This window comes from Haplochromis burtoni, unplaced genomic scaffold (assembly GCF_018398535.1).
Source record: "Haplochromis burtoni strain Fernald_Lab_line unplaced genomic scaffold, NCSU_Asbu1 Contig_396, whole genome shotgun sequence".
NCBI lineage: Eukaryota > Metazoa > Chordata > Actinopteri > Cichliformes > Cichlidae > Haplochromis > Haplochromis burtoni.
In genome coordinates, this window is record NW_024582757.1 from 229852 (window position 1) to 245237 (window position 15386).

The following is a 15386-nucleotide window of genomic DNA, read 5'->3' on the forward strand; positions in this document are numbered from 1 at the left end:
TTTAATGTGAAAAGAGTCATCGATTTGGATGAAGGGTGCCCATTAGCTTATTGCTTTTGCTTTGTCAAAAGTTGAATCCTGACTTTACAGTGATTATCGTGGGTGTTTTGTTTTTTGTCCACAGCAGGCAGATAAGCACTACCTGTTCTCCAAACAATTAGAGCTGGTGGGGCAATAAAAAAGCTTAACAGCGAAAAGATAGATAGAAGTAAGACGGGAATAAAGACGAGACTACTTGGCATTCGGCTGTAAATGAGTGCTTATACTCAGAGCTAGTAAATGTATTCAGACTGGGTGGGACAGATTTGTGGTGTGTTGTGCTTTCCTTTGTCTTCAGCCAAGGAAAAGTATTGAGCTGCTGTTATTAACTACCCTATCCAGTTCTTTGAGCTATTTGTACCAGACAGACTGGTACGAGGTTCTAAACAGTAAATGTTGTTTTGTTTTTTCTCTCCTTTATTTACAGGGAACAAGTAGAAGAAATGCTGTATTATTTAAATTGTGGGTTGAGCAGTCAAACAAACACAGCTTCAGTAAAATAGTTCAGTAAAAGAAACTTTTAGAGGCTCTTTGTTCTTCTTTTTTTATTAAATAAAGCAGCTGTGCCCACACTTTGCTGACTAAGACTGTTCTTCGAGTGCTGCTTTTCTGCCGCCGGCTCCATCCTCATGCATAAAAACCTACACTTACTTTCTATTTCACTTCTCCATCGGTCCCAACCATAACTCCTTCCTCATTTTTTTCCCCTCTATCCACTGCCACCACGTTTGTCTTCAGCATCCCCATCACCTCAGATAACCGCCTTAGCATGCTTACATAAAGAGCTGCAGCGTCTCCGGGTGCTGCGCTTCAAGCAAGCTATTTACATTTCAAAAGTTGACTTTGAAAATAGTTTTCCCTGCCTTCCTCCTGTGGTGCTTTATGTGTGGAGACTGATCTAATCCCAGAGATAAAAGACTGTTGGATCTGAACAGGAAAACAATGCTTATGCTGTCACTCTCACTTCTGTATTACATGGCCTGTAGTGGTAACGGTCGCCTCTGTAGTTCTTTGTGGTTTGGGTTTCTGCTATTTATGCAAAGATTAAATGTGAAGATTAGTTTCTTAGATTTTTCAAATATGATGGCACCTAAATACAGTGGGGCAAAAAAAGTATTTAGTCAGCCACCGATTGTGCAAGTTCCCCCACTTAAAATGATGACAGAGGTCAGTAATTTGCACCAGAGGTACACTTCAACTGTGAGAGACAGAATGTGAAAAAAAAAATCCATGAATTCACATGGTAGGATTTGTAAAGAATTTATTCGTAAATCAGGGTGGAAAATAAGTATTTGGTCACCTCAAACAAGGAAAATCTCTGGCTCTCACAGACCTGTAACGTCTTCTGTAAGAAGCTTTTCTGTCCCCCACTCGTTACCTGTATGAATGGCACCTGTTTGAACTCATCATCTGTATAAAAGACACCTGTCCACAGCCTCAAACAGTCAGACTCCAAACTCCGCCATGGCCAAGACCAAAGAGCTTTCGAAGGACACCAGGAAAAGTATTGTAGACCTGCACCAGACTGGGAAGAGTGAATCTACAATAGGCAAGCAGCTTGGTGTGAAAAAATCAACTGTGGGAGCAATCATCAGAAAATGGAAGACATACAAGACCACTGATAATCTCCCTCGATCTGGGGCTCCACGCAAGATCTCATCCCGTGGGGTCAAAATGATCATGAGAACGGTGAGCAAAGATCCCAGAACCACACGGGGGGACCTGGTGAATGACCTGCAGAGAGCTGGGACCAAAGTAACAAAGGTCACCATCAGTAACACACTACAACGGCAGGGAATCAAATCCCGCAGTGCCAGACGTGTTCCGCTGCTGAAGCCAGTGCATGTCCAGGCCCGTCTGAAGTTTGCCAGAGAGCACATGGATGATACAGCAGAGGATTGGGAGAATGTCATGTGGTCAGATGAAACCAAAGTAGAACTTTTTGGTATAAACTCAACTCGTCGTGTTTGGAGGAAGAAGAATACTGAGTTGCATCCCAAGAACACCATACCTACTGTGAAGCATGGGGGTGGAAACATCATGCTATGGGGCTGTTTTTCTGCCAAGGGGACAGGACGACTGATCCGTGTTAAGGACAGAATGAATGGGGCCATGTATCGTGAGATTTTGAGCCAAAACCTCCTTCCATCAGTGAGAACTTTGAAGATGAAACGAGGCTGGGTCTTCCAACATGACAATGATCCAAAACACACCGCTCGGGCAACAAAGGAGTGGCTCCGTAAGAAGCATTTGAAAGTCCTGGAGTGGCCTAGCCAGTCTCCAGACCTCAACCCCATAGAAAATCTGTGGCGGGAGTTGAAAGTCCGTGTTGTTCGGCGACAGCCCCAAAACATCACTGCTCTCGAGAAGATCTGCATGGAGGAATGGGCCAAAATACCAGCTACTGTGTGTGCAAACCTGGTAAAGACCTATAGTAAACGTTTGACCTCTGTTATTGCCAACAAAGGTTATGTTACAAAGTATTGAGTTGTATTTTTGTTATTGACCAAATACTTATTTTCCACCCTGATTTACGAATAAATTCTTTACAAATCCTACCATGTGGATCCATGGATTTTTTTTTCACATTCTGTCTCTCACAGTTGAAGTGTACCTCTGGTGCAAATTACTGACCTCTGTCATCATTTTAGGAGGGGGAACTTGCACAATCGGTGGCTGACTAAATACTTTTTTGCCCCACTGTATATTTGACTAGGGGAAAAAGCCATGTAAATATTTTACCTTAAATGTATTTTGTGGAGTTGGAGAAAGCTGGGAAGTAGTTTGGGAATTATTGGTCTGTTGTTGCAGGTTGCTTTGGCGCAACCATAGTGAGACCTTGGTTTACATTGCAGGTTATTAGCTAGTGTCGAAGTGGGTTTCAGACTTTCCCCAGGGCTGGGCTTTTGTCACTGATTTTGGTGGTCTCCGGGTCATGTCTGTGCTTTTTCCAGATGATGTGATCCCATTGACCTCATTGAGCATCAGGGTGTTTTGCAGCTGAGGGTGAATTGGCTGGGATGAAATCTGAGGCCGTGGCTCACTTTCCGAACAGCTGAAAGGAGGAATTTGTGGATTAAAAATGGTGCAAAACGAGTTAATTCTTAAGGTCATTCAAGCTCACTTTTATAGATCTGGTGAGGATCTCGGTCATTTGGGAGTGACTCAGAATAGAGCTGCTTGTCTTCTCTGAAAGGAATCAGTTAAGGTGGTTTGCACATCTAATTGGAACACCTAAATGGCTTTTAGGTGAGGCTTTTGTGCTGTGTCAAACTGGGAGGAAGTGGTGGAGAGATTATGTCTATCCAGACTCCTCTGTATGCAGGGTGGGAGGTCAGGGCACTCTTGGTTTAGAGTGCCGCCTCTGTGACTCAGAAGTTGCAGAAAATGAATGGATTGAAGGTTCTGGGAATTTTTTTCTGATAAAATGACTGACATATAAGCAGTGGCCCGGTTTTCGATTAAGGGTTAAGAGAATAAAAAATGAGAAATGCCCATTTAACTTCCCAAAGCTCAAGTTTGAATATTCAGAGTTCTTCTTGTACCTAAACCAGTAGTTGAAATTTCAGTAAATCTTTTCTGTACATGTCTTACTTTTTTCCTTCTTTAAAAAGATTAAATTTAGTTGAAAGAGCTTTTTCTGTTTCATTTTCTCTGAAATACAGTTTTTTTGTAACTAATAGTAATACAGTTTTCAGTACAAGAAAAATCCCTGAAAGTCTGGCTTTTTATGGATCTTGCTAATAACGCATTTGAAAGCTTTTCCTGCATTTGCCAAGATCATTTCAAATGCAACCCATACTTCACCGTTCTTTTTGCCTGGAGCTGCTCTTTTCCACCTCCTTCTGCAAGCATCATCAGCTTCCTGCTTCCTGCTCAGCTGATAGGCTGCAGGGCCGGTTGCTGAGTCACATGGAGCGATCAGAGCTGCTGCCCTTCCTCGGTCTGTCTCGTCTCAACGTATTTTTTACCTCGTTGTTTCCTCTTCTTTAAGTAAAATGTGAAATCTACTCAGGGCAAGTCTGCAGTCTCCCTTTGACATCATAGCAGCTTTTCTACTGAGGTAGGCTTGGTCGGTTCAACTCACTGTGTCACTGCACCGTCAAAGATAAGACCAATGTTGGCTCATTCACACCCACGGGTTTTCTTTCTGTATTTTTCAATGGAACATACTTTAAAATGTAACTTTATTCAGTGTTTCTGTAATTATTCAGCTGAGACCGTGCCGTTTCAGTCGTGTGTGCTTGCAGAGATTTATTAGGCAGCTCGCTACAACTGCTGCCAAAGCGCTCAGTCATAATCCTCTTATGTGTGTGTGTGTGTGTGTGTGTGTGAGATGAATATATAGCAGATAAAGTCAGGAAGGAGTGCATAGTGTGTTGAGAGAGACAATAGCAGCACTATTGTTATGGGCGACTCATGAATGAGTCTGGGGTCTGTATGACTGTATTTTGCAGCTTCTGGGAATAATAGTTGTTTAAATTTTATACTAGATTTTTCTGAACTTGGATCATAGTAGATTGTCAGCTGACTAGATACGAGTGCAGTTAATAGATGACGATCATAAAAGAAAATGTGACAGCCAACATTTGTTTAAAGTGGTCAAAGTGAGTTTGTTGTGCAGCAGAAAATGTCTACAAGTTCCTCTGAGTTTTCCTGTCTGTCCCCTCTAATCTGTTATCTGTAAACCACTCACAGACCACAAACCTCAGATCCGGGTTTTACTGTCAAACAGGCACAACATTTAACTTCTTTGGTTTGGTTTAAACTTTTAATGACAGCTGAACCTATTAAACAATCTTAAATGGTGATTCTTAAGTTTGTTTGTTTTTTGTTTTGTTTTTAGAACACTTTACAAGTGGTAATCTTCAATCATGCTCCGTCTTCTACTACAAACCTCTGCTGATGCTGCTCTCACGAGCTTTTCAAAACAGGTGCTTCAGTCAGGGCCTCTTTTCAAGGCACCTTGAGTGTAGAGCTGAAGAAGCACAGACTTTTCCTACCAATTCCCTCAAAGTGAGCTTCCTACACCCCTGTCCCAGTAGCCGTCCAGACAGAAACACATTGTCTGACCTTTTCATAAACCAGAGCCGTTTCTCACTTGCAGCATAATTGATTTTATGAGATGAGTCATCGTCATGAAAGGCTGTTTATTTGGCCATGAGACAAGAAAAGGTCAGAGGATTGTGACTTTGAAGAAAAAGGTTACCTGTTTGTCCTTTAACCACTGTCACATTTCTGCTGAAGCCTGTTTTCATGGTCTGCTGTTAGTTTTTTACCATGTTAAACATCTGTGACAGTCATAAGACAAGTGGATACCATCTTTACATGACAACACGCTGTTTTTAGTGTCCGTAGAAAATTCTTTTCCCTCCCTCATTAGAGCCTGTAAGGAATCTTGTGTTATGAGGACTTCCAAGACAAAATATTTTAATGCAACCTTTTTTCCTGTTATGTTAATTTATTCGCTTTCTCTGCAGGATGCGTGAGGACATGTCCACCATGGTGTGTGTGAAGGAGGAGGAGGATCCTGGGGAGAAGCTGTCCCAGGATGAGATCATTTCCCGAACCAAGCAGGTGATTCAAGGATTGGAGGCCCTGAAGCAAGAGCACCACTCCATCCTGGAGGGCCTTCTGGGCACGTTGCGCTGCCTGAAGCAGGATGAGGAGGGCGTTCTCGTGGAGGAAAAATCGCACATGATCCGCAAGTCCCTGGAGATGCTGGAACTTGGGCTCAGCGAGGCTCAAGTATGTGTGTAGAGCTTCAGTGATTGGTTAATATCACTATGGATGTTAGACTGTTCTGTTATTCATTTAGGTTGGTCTGGGCAGGAGATTCAGGCAACAAGCAATTTAATCTACATGTCTTTTAACAAAACATAATAAAAAGGCAAGCTGTTTGTGAGTGGTTACACATTTAAATCTTCCCTTTTTAAGTTTAAGGACAGTAGGTTCTCTTCTTTCTACTTTCTACTGTGTAGAAAGGACAGCAGAGGACAGCAGGTGGTTTTCACCTGGATAATTAATATCACAAGTTCAGTGAAAACAGCAAGAATCTTGCCTTTACTGAACACCATCTTTCCTTGCAATAGACACAGTAAAAGGTAAAAATATATTCAAGTCCATAGTGGATTAGATCATTAGAATTCTCTTGACACGGGAGTGTTTCTCTCTAGCTTGTAATTCTACTTTTTGTTTGGTCGATTGGGGAAAAGAACATATAGAAGCTTTAAAGCCTTGAAATTATGCAGAATATTTGCTCTCGTCATTTCACTTCACATTTCATTTCACAAGCAGGGAATGAGTCAGCGCTGATTCATTGTTGATGCTTTAGCCTTTCATCGCCATCTCCCAGCAAGCTTTGTCTAATAAATATACAATACACCGTGCACACACCCCACAGACTGAATTTTCTACCTCCAGCATTTTTGCTTGGAGTTGTGGTAAAGTGTAATTTTCCTGCTCAAACACCCCTCATCTAATTACAGCCCTCCGAGCCTTTCACCTTAGACTGTATGCTTTTACCCAAAGTGCCTCACTCTAACATTAGTGGACACACATGTAGTTGTGATGGCAAGTGCACACTTACCCCTAGATAGCTTTACTATCTACCATCCACATGGCTTTGGTGGAATTGTTTTAGTAGACAACCTTCTACTACATATATTAGTGTAAATGTTGTTATGAGAGCATAAACCCAACTGTAAATACAAAAGGGTCTATATGATTGCAGACATTGCAGCATAACCGCCTCCTCTTTGCAGGTGATGATGGCGCTTTCAAACCACCTGAGCTCAGTTGAGTCTGAGAAGCAGAAGCTGAGGGTACAGGTACGGCGACTCTGCCAGGAGAACCAGTGGCTAAGGGACGAGCTGGCCGGGACACAGCAGAAACTGCAGAAGAGCGAGCAGAGCGTGGCTCAGCTGGAGGAGGAAAAGAAGCACCTGGAGTTTATGAACCAGCTGAAGAAGTACGACGAGGACTTGTCCCCCTCTGTGAGTGCTCAGGGCTTAAGAATGTGTTGCGATGCTTTTATCTAAAATATGCGTGACCATCTTATCATTGGTGGAACCAATATTTTGGGGGGTTTTCCCCCCAAGCACCTTATCAAAAGCAGATACAATCAAAAGATGTCAGTATACACCATCTCACACGTTTTAAGTATGTGTGATCTAGACGCAAACTACAAAATGACTCTATCTGCTAATAGATTGGCAGTGTTTCTCTCGTCAATTAGAAACATTCAGCTATTTCATGAGTAATTTCTCTTCCTTTTTGCTTTTGGTCCTCTCTCCCTTCACTGATCATCCTGCTTGCTCTCTTCCTCTCTCCCATTTCAGGAAGAAAAGGATTCAGACTCTACCAAAGAGACTTTGGATGATCTCTTCCCAGATGATCAGGATGATCAAGCCCCAGGCAGTAAGTGCTGTACTTCTTCATCCTCTTTCTGCTTTGAGAGACTTTCACTCAATTTCTTGTCCTTGGACCCAAATATGAAATATAGTTTTTGGGCTTGGGATGTAGATTTCAGTGGCACACTCTTTATTAACTCCTAAATACTTTTGCAACTATAGAAAGAGAGAGCTGTGAGAGCTGTAAGTAAACTACTGTTTCCACCATATTAATAAGTGGCATCTGAATGCTGTGACATGTAGTTTTAGTTTTTTAATCCCTGATAGACTCTACAGTTTTACTGCTGTAAAATTAAGATCGCCATGGGAACAGAGCTTTGCATCAGCAGCTGTCTTGTAATTTACTGAAGCTGAATCAGTGGATGTTTCCAGAGTCAGATAAATTGTGTAATACATGATGACAAGTTCTGGTGGTGAGCATGTTTGTGTGTCCAATTACCACTCTCTTTCAAACATGTATGCGCCAGTTTTTTATTGCTGCCATTGTTTGTTACCAGCCTTTTGCTCACTGTTAGATGGGGTGGTCTTTTCAGTAGCTCATGATGTAAGACCACAAAGCTTTATGGCTGTAAAGCCCCATTAGTCAGGACCTAGTTGAGTCTGGCTAGGGGACAGTGAAGTTGTGGCTCTGGATATCAAGAAAGGACTTAAAATGTAAATGTTTGTTATATCATGGTAAAAAGAGGAACCCATAAGAACTTCTCATCCATTATTTGGTAACATGTTATGTATCTTATATTACATTATTATAGTCAATTTCCAGGGGAGTTTGGTGGCGCAGTGCTTAGCAATGTTGCCTCAGAGCAATAAGACAGCAGTGGTTTGAATCCATTATCTGGCCAGAGCCTTTCATGTGGAGTTTGCATGTTGTCCCTGTGTCTGTGTAGGATGTCTCTAGGTACTCCGGCTTCCGCCCACAGTCCAAAGATAAGTAGTTACTGGGATGATTGTGTTGGCAATTTTAACTGGTAATTCTAAATGGGTCATAAGTGTGAATGTGAGGTGAGAGTCATTGTCTGTGTTAGCTCTGCTCTCTGTCCGGGGCTAGTGATAGGCTTCAGCAACCCTGAACTGGATAAGCAGAAGATGGATGGATAGTTATTTTCCAGATTAATTATTTGGACTAAATAAATGTCAAGAGGTAGTTAAAAAAAATAGGAATGGGAATTGATAAGAATTTAGCGACTCTGACGTTTGTGGATGTTCTCGTTACTCAAAGAAGTAATTTTCACAAAGAACACTTTTCTTAAAAGTGATGCACTACATTACTTAATTACTCCTGAGAGAAAGAAATTTGTTGTACTACTCATTATGTCACTTTCATGTTCTTCTGTAAAATGACCTGAAAGGGATCTTTTAGTAATTACCCTTTAAAAATATAAACCTGTAGCCAACACACCAACACAAATCTCTATCCTAATAATTCACACAGAATACTTAGCATTACACAAAGCCTCTCTCAGTAGAAGACAAAGCCAACAACACAAAGTAAAGATGACTTCAAAACGACTTTAAGATTATTGCCACTGTGATTCTACTGTAGAAACATGAACAGGTGGAATTGGAGGATACAGCCTGATTGCTCATCACTTTGTTACCTGGGCTGAGGTCGGCATTCACTCAGCTTCAGCATCACTCTGGCTTCTTGGCAAGCTTAGTGTTAGCATGCTGCCTCTGCAGATGCTTGCAAAGAGCCGAAGTTATGTTAGCAGCATTATGCAGCTGTTTCTGTCCTGGATTCAGAGCCAGTATTTTCCTCCTCCTGCACATGAACTGAAATCAGCTAGTGCGGGTGCAATTGGACCCGATAAACGAGAGTGACAATTCCAAGAAATTAGACTGACAGGAACTGGTTCCCCACTCCTTTCCCTACATGTCATATTGCCTAAATTGCTGTACTGACTCAAAAATTGTTATTAATATTAATGAGATGATCTCCAAAAAATGCATTTGATGAATGCACAGTTTCCAAAACACTGGTTAAAGAGACCCCACTTCAGGGACAGTTTTAAGATGAATGAAAAACATTAGTTTTTTGCTCCCAAAGGTTTTATTTTCCATTTTTTCCCCTTCATTGCCCCATTTGCCTCATCCCGTGTGGTATCAGTTTATCAGCCAGTCTAATTTGCTGACAGACTGGGCTGTAAACGGTTTGCCTCTTGTGCTGTGTAACTGCTGTAATCCACCGCTTAAGCCAGACTACAGATATTTACGCTGCATTCATATTCTATTTAATTTAATGAAATCTTTTACAGTAAAAGCATTTCCTTTACATGGATCGCTCACTTCATTATTGTGGTTTTGCGTATTGCCCTTGGGAGGGTGGTGATAGAGCACTTGCTGTGAGCACCATTAAATGAATTATGATGAGACAGGAGAGTTTAATGGCATGTAGCTGTGAGAGAGAAATTGGTTGGAGAACAAGGACAAGGGTAATACCAGACAGACTTTATGCATCATAAAGCTTAATAAAAATGTATGTTGAGATCAATACTCCATAATTATTAAATAATGTGTTTCTCTTTGAAGATAGTGAGATACAAATGACACTGTAAAGGGTATATATTGAGTTGGTCAAGGAGCATGCAGTTATTGCAGTACACCTGCACCCATTCACATGTCAACACATAAATGTTGTGTATACACACCCACACATACACCAATTCCTGCTTCTGCCCACATCAGTGCTTACAGTAAATACTGTCAGGTAGCTACATTTGATGACAGTGTATATACATTTAAAATGAAGAGAAAATGAAGTGCCAGATGTGCAGAAGACTGGAGCTTAGAGAAGCAGCAGCTTTAACTGCTACAGAAAAGAAATGACCTCCCATACTGTATCGAATCAAATGAAGACTAGACAATACTCTTAAGAAGTAACCAGAGTCTTTCAGGTGTGAGCTGGTAAAGGACTGAGACAGAACTGAACTCGCGGAGACGCAGTGCTTCATCGAATGCCTTTTGCACTGGCATTAATCCTCTCTCTGTATGAAACTGAGCTGCCTGAGGCTCTGCATGAGCTCAGTGGATACTGGGTTAGTGCTGGAGTAGATTAGATGTCTTTCCTTTCCAAGCTGATTCAGACTGCCTGAAAAGCTTGTGGGGTTTTGGTAAATTGCTGTCAGCAGGAAGAAGACAATGGTGATGACATTCCTGCTTTTTTAAACCACTCAGGGTCTTATGCAATGTTTTTCTGTGCTAATATTTACATTTAACTCACTTAGCGTTGACACTAAATGAGTGTCACAGCCTGCAACATATTCCAGCATATCTGTGAATGTTTGGGGCAGATTTTAACTAGAATCATGCAAAGCAGAGGTCCGGCTCCAAAAATAGAGCATCCTGCACTTTTCATAGTGCGACACAGTGACTTTTTTTCCCCCCTTTGGTAACAAGTACTCTCCAACACAGTGCTAGGGGTTATGTAAATCGGGTGGGAGTACTCTTAACAAGCATGGAAAATGACTGCCTTGTCAATCAAAGCGCTAAGCATCATCCACATATTTACAGAAGTGCACAAAAATCATGTGAATAATAAATCTTAAAATCAAAGTCAGAATCGGTAAAGAATACCAACAAACTGGGTCAACAGTAACACGTCCACATGTAACACAATTCACTGCTCACGCTTCACTTGTAGCTGAGAATCATTTACATTGATGGAGTCTCGCTTCTGCTTCCTTCTTCCAGCAAGGGTTTGTCGTGTTTTGATGATGAAGTTGTGTTTTCGGTCATTATTCAGACGTTGGCTGGTTCCAGTTTCTAAGTTTTGAGGATTTGATGCGTTTATTTGTAGACATCAGTTGACTCATAGTGAAGATGTGTGAGTTGACTACATACCTGCTGTTTTTGTCCGTTTCTGTTCTGCTGTCACTGCGTTACTTTCCAGTGAACAGCAGCAGAGGCAGGCTGTGGTTTGCCAGCACTTCGGAGCACCTGGAATCACTTCGTGTCCGGACATTTCTCTGTGGTCATTGTTATTACTGCAGTGGGCGGCTCCTACTCAAAACCTTACTGGCTTTCCTTCAGAGTAAATGCAGAACTGCTTGCCTTTAATAAGAAACCCCATCAAGTGGTTTCCTGACCTCTCACACATTCATGCATTCTTAGACACTCTCATATAGAGACAGAAAGACAGACAAACAGACTATTTATCACAAGAGACATTCCAGTCATGTCCTTCTGGCCCAGTTAAATGTAGCACTCAGGAGCTGGTACTTGAGCTGTGCGTAATGGGGAAAAAGAGGACATTGTTTATGGGTGAATAAGCTTGTTTGTGTTGCACATATGTTAAAAGGCAGCCAGTTTGTGTTTGCTCTAGTCAGCATTGACCCTTTTATATCATCTTAGACACCCACTGGTTTCAAATACTTCTTTCATTTTAGAGGAAAACTGTCACATAACCAGCCTATCAGCTTTCTTTTCACACGTCATCTCCTATAGAAAACTTCTATTAAACTCCTGTTATTAATAAACCTTTGTTCTTCCATCATCCATAGTCACAGACTCATTCAGGTTATAAAGATTCAGCCATCTGAGCCATATTAATGAAATGAATGAACTGCAGTTTACAGTATTGCTATCTATGAATGATTAATATTTATTTTATTCCATGTGATGGGATATCAAATTTGCCTAATTGTGTAATGTTGTGAACTGGAAAAAGCAGTTTCACAAAATTACACAATTGCCATCTGGCCTTTCTGTGTGGAATTTGCATGATCTCCACGTGTCTGTGTGGGTTCTCTCGGGGAACTTCGGCTTCCTCCCACAGTCTACAGACATGGGGTGAGTGGGGTTAGTTTAATTGGTGACTCTAAATTGGTCGTGAATGCGAGACTGGTTATCTGTCTCTCTGTGACTAGCCGAAGTGTCTATTAGCGGCTGGTGAGGTCTGATCGACACTGTTTATTTTTACAAAACAGCTCACAAAGCCTTTTGCTGCTCAGCTGGTTGGAATAGAGTTTCTTTTCATTTGAAGCAATTCATTGTCAGGGATTGTAACATCTGTAACATCCTTTTACTGAATCAGCACAACTTGAATAATAAATATCAATATATATAGCCCTTTACAGGTGGACTTGCTTGTGTGTTTTGGATCATTGTCCTGCTGCATAACCAAAGAACACTTAAGCTTGGGTGCAAACTGATGTTAGTTTTATGCCAGATGTAACAGGACTCGCACCTTCCAAAAAGTTCACCTTTTGTCTCGTCAGCCCACAGGATATTTTCCCCAAGTCTTGGGGATCATCAGGATATTTTTTTGGCTAATGTGAGACGAGTCTTTGTGGTGTTTTTTTTTGGTCAGGAGTCAGAACTCTCCCATGGATGGCTTTTTTGCTCAGACTTTTTTTGTTTTATTGATGAATATGGGCTTTGTAATACTTTTCAAACTGATAGATGTCAGTGACTTTGTTCCTCAGGTATTTCTTTAGATTGTGGTGTGACGTGTTGCTTTTTGAGATAACTTTGTCACACAGGTTCTGTTAAGTGATTACAGGTGTGGCAGTAATCAGGGCTCGGTGTGGTTGCTGAAATTCGATTCAGCTTTCTGAAAAACAGGGTTAAAAATAATTCATTCATGATTTAAGAGGATGGGACAATTTTTTTTGTTGTTGTTTGATCTGAAACATGAAAGTGTGACAAATATGTAAAATAATAAGAAATCAGGAAAGAGGAAAATGTTTTCAACTTTTTTTTCCATACCTTTTCACAGCCCCGTGTACAGTATATCACATTACTCTAAATAGGTCAGATACAAAATACCAGGTTGTACTTAACAATCATTTTCTATACAGTGCAGTGGTGGGTTTTTCCTAATTAATAATTCATTTACTTTCGTATTTTTTGTCTGTAGTCCAGCCAGCCCACAGCAGCGCTGCAGCAGCTGCTGCTCAGCAGGGAGGATACGAGATTCCTGCTCGACTGAGGACCCTCCACAACCTGGTGATCCAGTATGCGTCTCAGGGCAGGTATGAGGTGGCTGTGCCTCTCTGCAAACAAGCTCTGGAAGACCTGGAAAAGACTTCAGGACACGACCACCCAGATGTGGCCACAATGCTTAATATCTTAGCCCTTGTTTACAGGTAAACTCCTGCAACATCTAATAATATGCACATGCATTTTTATGTATTTATCTTTTTCTAATGAAAGCCGGTGATGTCCTGTTTTTAAAGAGATCATGTTACTAACTGAAGCGAGGTGGTCTATATAATGAATGAATTTCATGCTCAAAAAAGTTTTGTTTGTAGTCTGCATTGTTTCATAAACTCCAAAATCCTCTTAGACTTAAACAGCTTTTAATGAAGTCTTGTGTTTGGAAGATATCATAAAAAGCTAAGATTTTAACATTGAGATAATAACAGCACACTTTGTCACCCTCACAACACTGTGACATGTCTCTTGAAACCTTTGGCAGGGATTCTTTAAGTGTTGTGTGACTGGCTTCTTAATGAGAGCTGGATGCTTTTGTCAGAACAAGCCAAACGTAGCCTGACAAAGATTTATAGGACAGTAACGGAAGTTAATTTTCCAGCCCAACTAGACAGGAGCAAAGGAATGACGCCTAAAACCTGGACAAATGTCGCACAGGATTGTTGCCATGTTTTTCAATTTACATAAATCTAAGCCACTGAACAATCAGCTTGAGCTTTTGATTTAGTTACCTAAAACAATGAGTTGACTTGTTGTCAGTACTCTTGTGCACTGGCTGTGGGAACCACTGAAGATGGTGGCCCATTAGTTGAACTTGTCAGCATAGTTTATGTTTGTGTTCATGTGTGCTTGTCTGTTATTCTGCCCATCTCTGTGTCTGTATTTCAGTCTGACTCTGTCTGCTTTGGTCTCTCAGGGATCAGAACAAATATAAGGAGGCCGCCAACCTGCTGAATGACGCTCTGGCCATCAGGGAGAAGACACTTGGCAGGGACCATCCAGCTGTGAGTGTATTTGTTGATACATTGCATGTAGGTCTTCTGTTGTGCTCTGTATTTCTTGCTTTAGACAGGTGAATGATGTTCTTTGTTGTATCAGTGTAATCCCGTTGATATTAATGGGGATAGATGTGTTGCACTGTTTCACAGCATGAATTATTTCCAAATGGAGGTTGTTCTTACAGTCAGCGGTGGTGAAACATGAAGACAAATATAGTCATTTGTTAAGACATTCAGGCCACATCAACAGTATTGTAGGTATAGTTGGATGTATCGATTTCCCTTCTTTGAGAGCTTAGCACCATGAGTGAAAGGTAATTGGACCAACAGGTTGGAAAACCACACAGGGTAGCATTCTCTGCTGTAGAAAGAGCTCAGTGCTTTCATGCAATGGCATTATCATTTCTGAAACTGCTTAGGACCATAAAGTTCTCCACCAAGTAAGTGGTTGCTGTCAACAACAAGACAAATTTGCTAGGTCTTTGGTTCTTCAGAATTCAGGAATACTCTCGTCTTTGCACTTAGCTTGGCTCAGAGAAGCTGCTTTAGCTCTAGCTATAAAAATATCTTCTGAAAAATTTGAGTATGTGCCAGACTAGGTGCTTGGAACAATTATGCAAATGTTACATTGTGACAGATGAGTCACAGGACTGTGGGCAGTTCAGGAGCAGTACTTTCTGTTGGAGAGAAAAACTCCCTATGGATTTCAGGTTTTGTAACTTTGCAGACATTTTACTTGCATTTGGGGGAAAATATATAAACAGCACTATAGAGTTTATTCTATTGCAGTACTTTAATGTGATCTGGGCCAGTTGATGAGTTTCCCTTCAGCACATGCAGCCATAAATCCTGGAGGCCCTTCCTGATGAAACCCAAGAAGCTGTGTATCCTCACAGTCTTAAACCAAGATTTTTTTTTGCGTTAGGTGAATATGTTAACTACTATACTGTGGAGCTTCAGACCGTTTTTCTGGTTCATAGAAAATATGGTTGGCCCAGTGCAC

At 41.2% G+C, this 15386-nt stretch overlaps 1 protein-coding gene across 5 annotated transcripts in view; it reads left to right on the forward strand.

Annotated features, from left to right (window-relative positions):
- Positions 1 to 15386, forward strand: part of klc1a (kinesin light chain 1a) — a 42830-nt gene that overhangs the window by 3215 nt on the left and 24229 nt on the right. For all 5 annotated transcript variants that reach the window (XM_005944193.3, XM_042212857.1, XM_042212858.1 and 2 more), the window contains exons 2-6: positions 5520 to 5787; positions 6804 to 7034; positions 7380 to 7458; positions 13309 to 13537; positions 14302 to 14389. In XM_005944193.3, the coding sequence (XP_005944255.1) occupies positions 5521 to 5787; positions 6804 to 7034; positions 7380 to 7458; positions 13309 to 13537; positions 14302 to 14389 (894 nt within the window). In that variant the 5' untranslated portion in view covers position 5520. The remainder of the gene's footprint in view (positions 1 to 5519; positions 5788 to 6803; positions 7035 to 7379; positions 7459 to 13308; positions 13538 to 14301; positions 14390 to 15386) is intronic.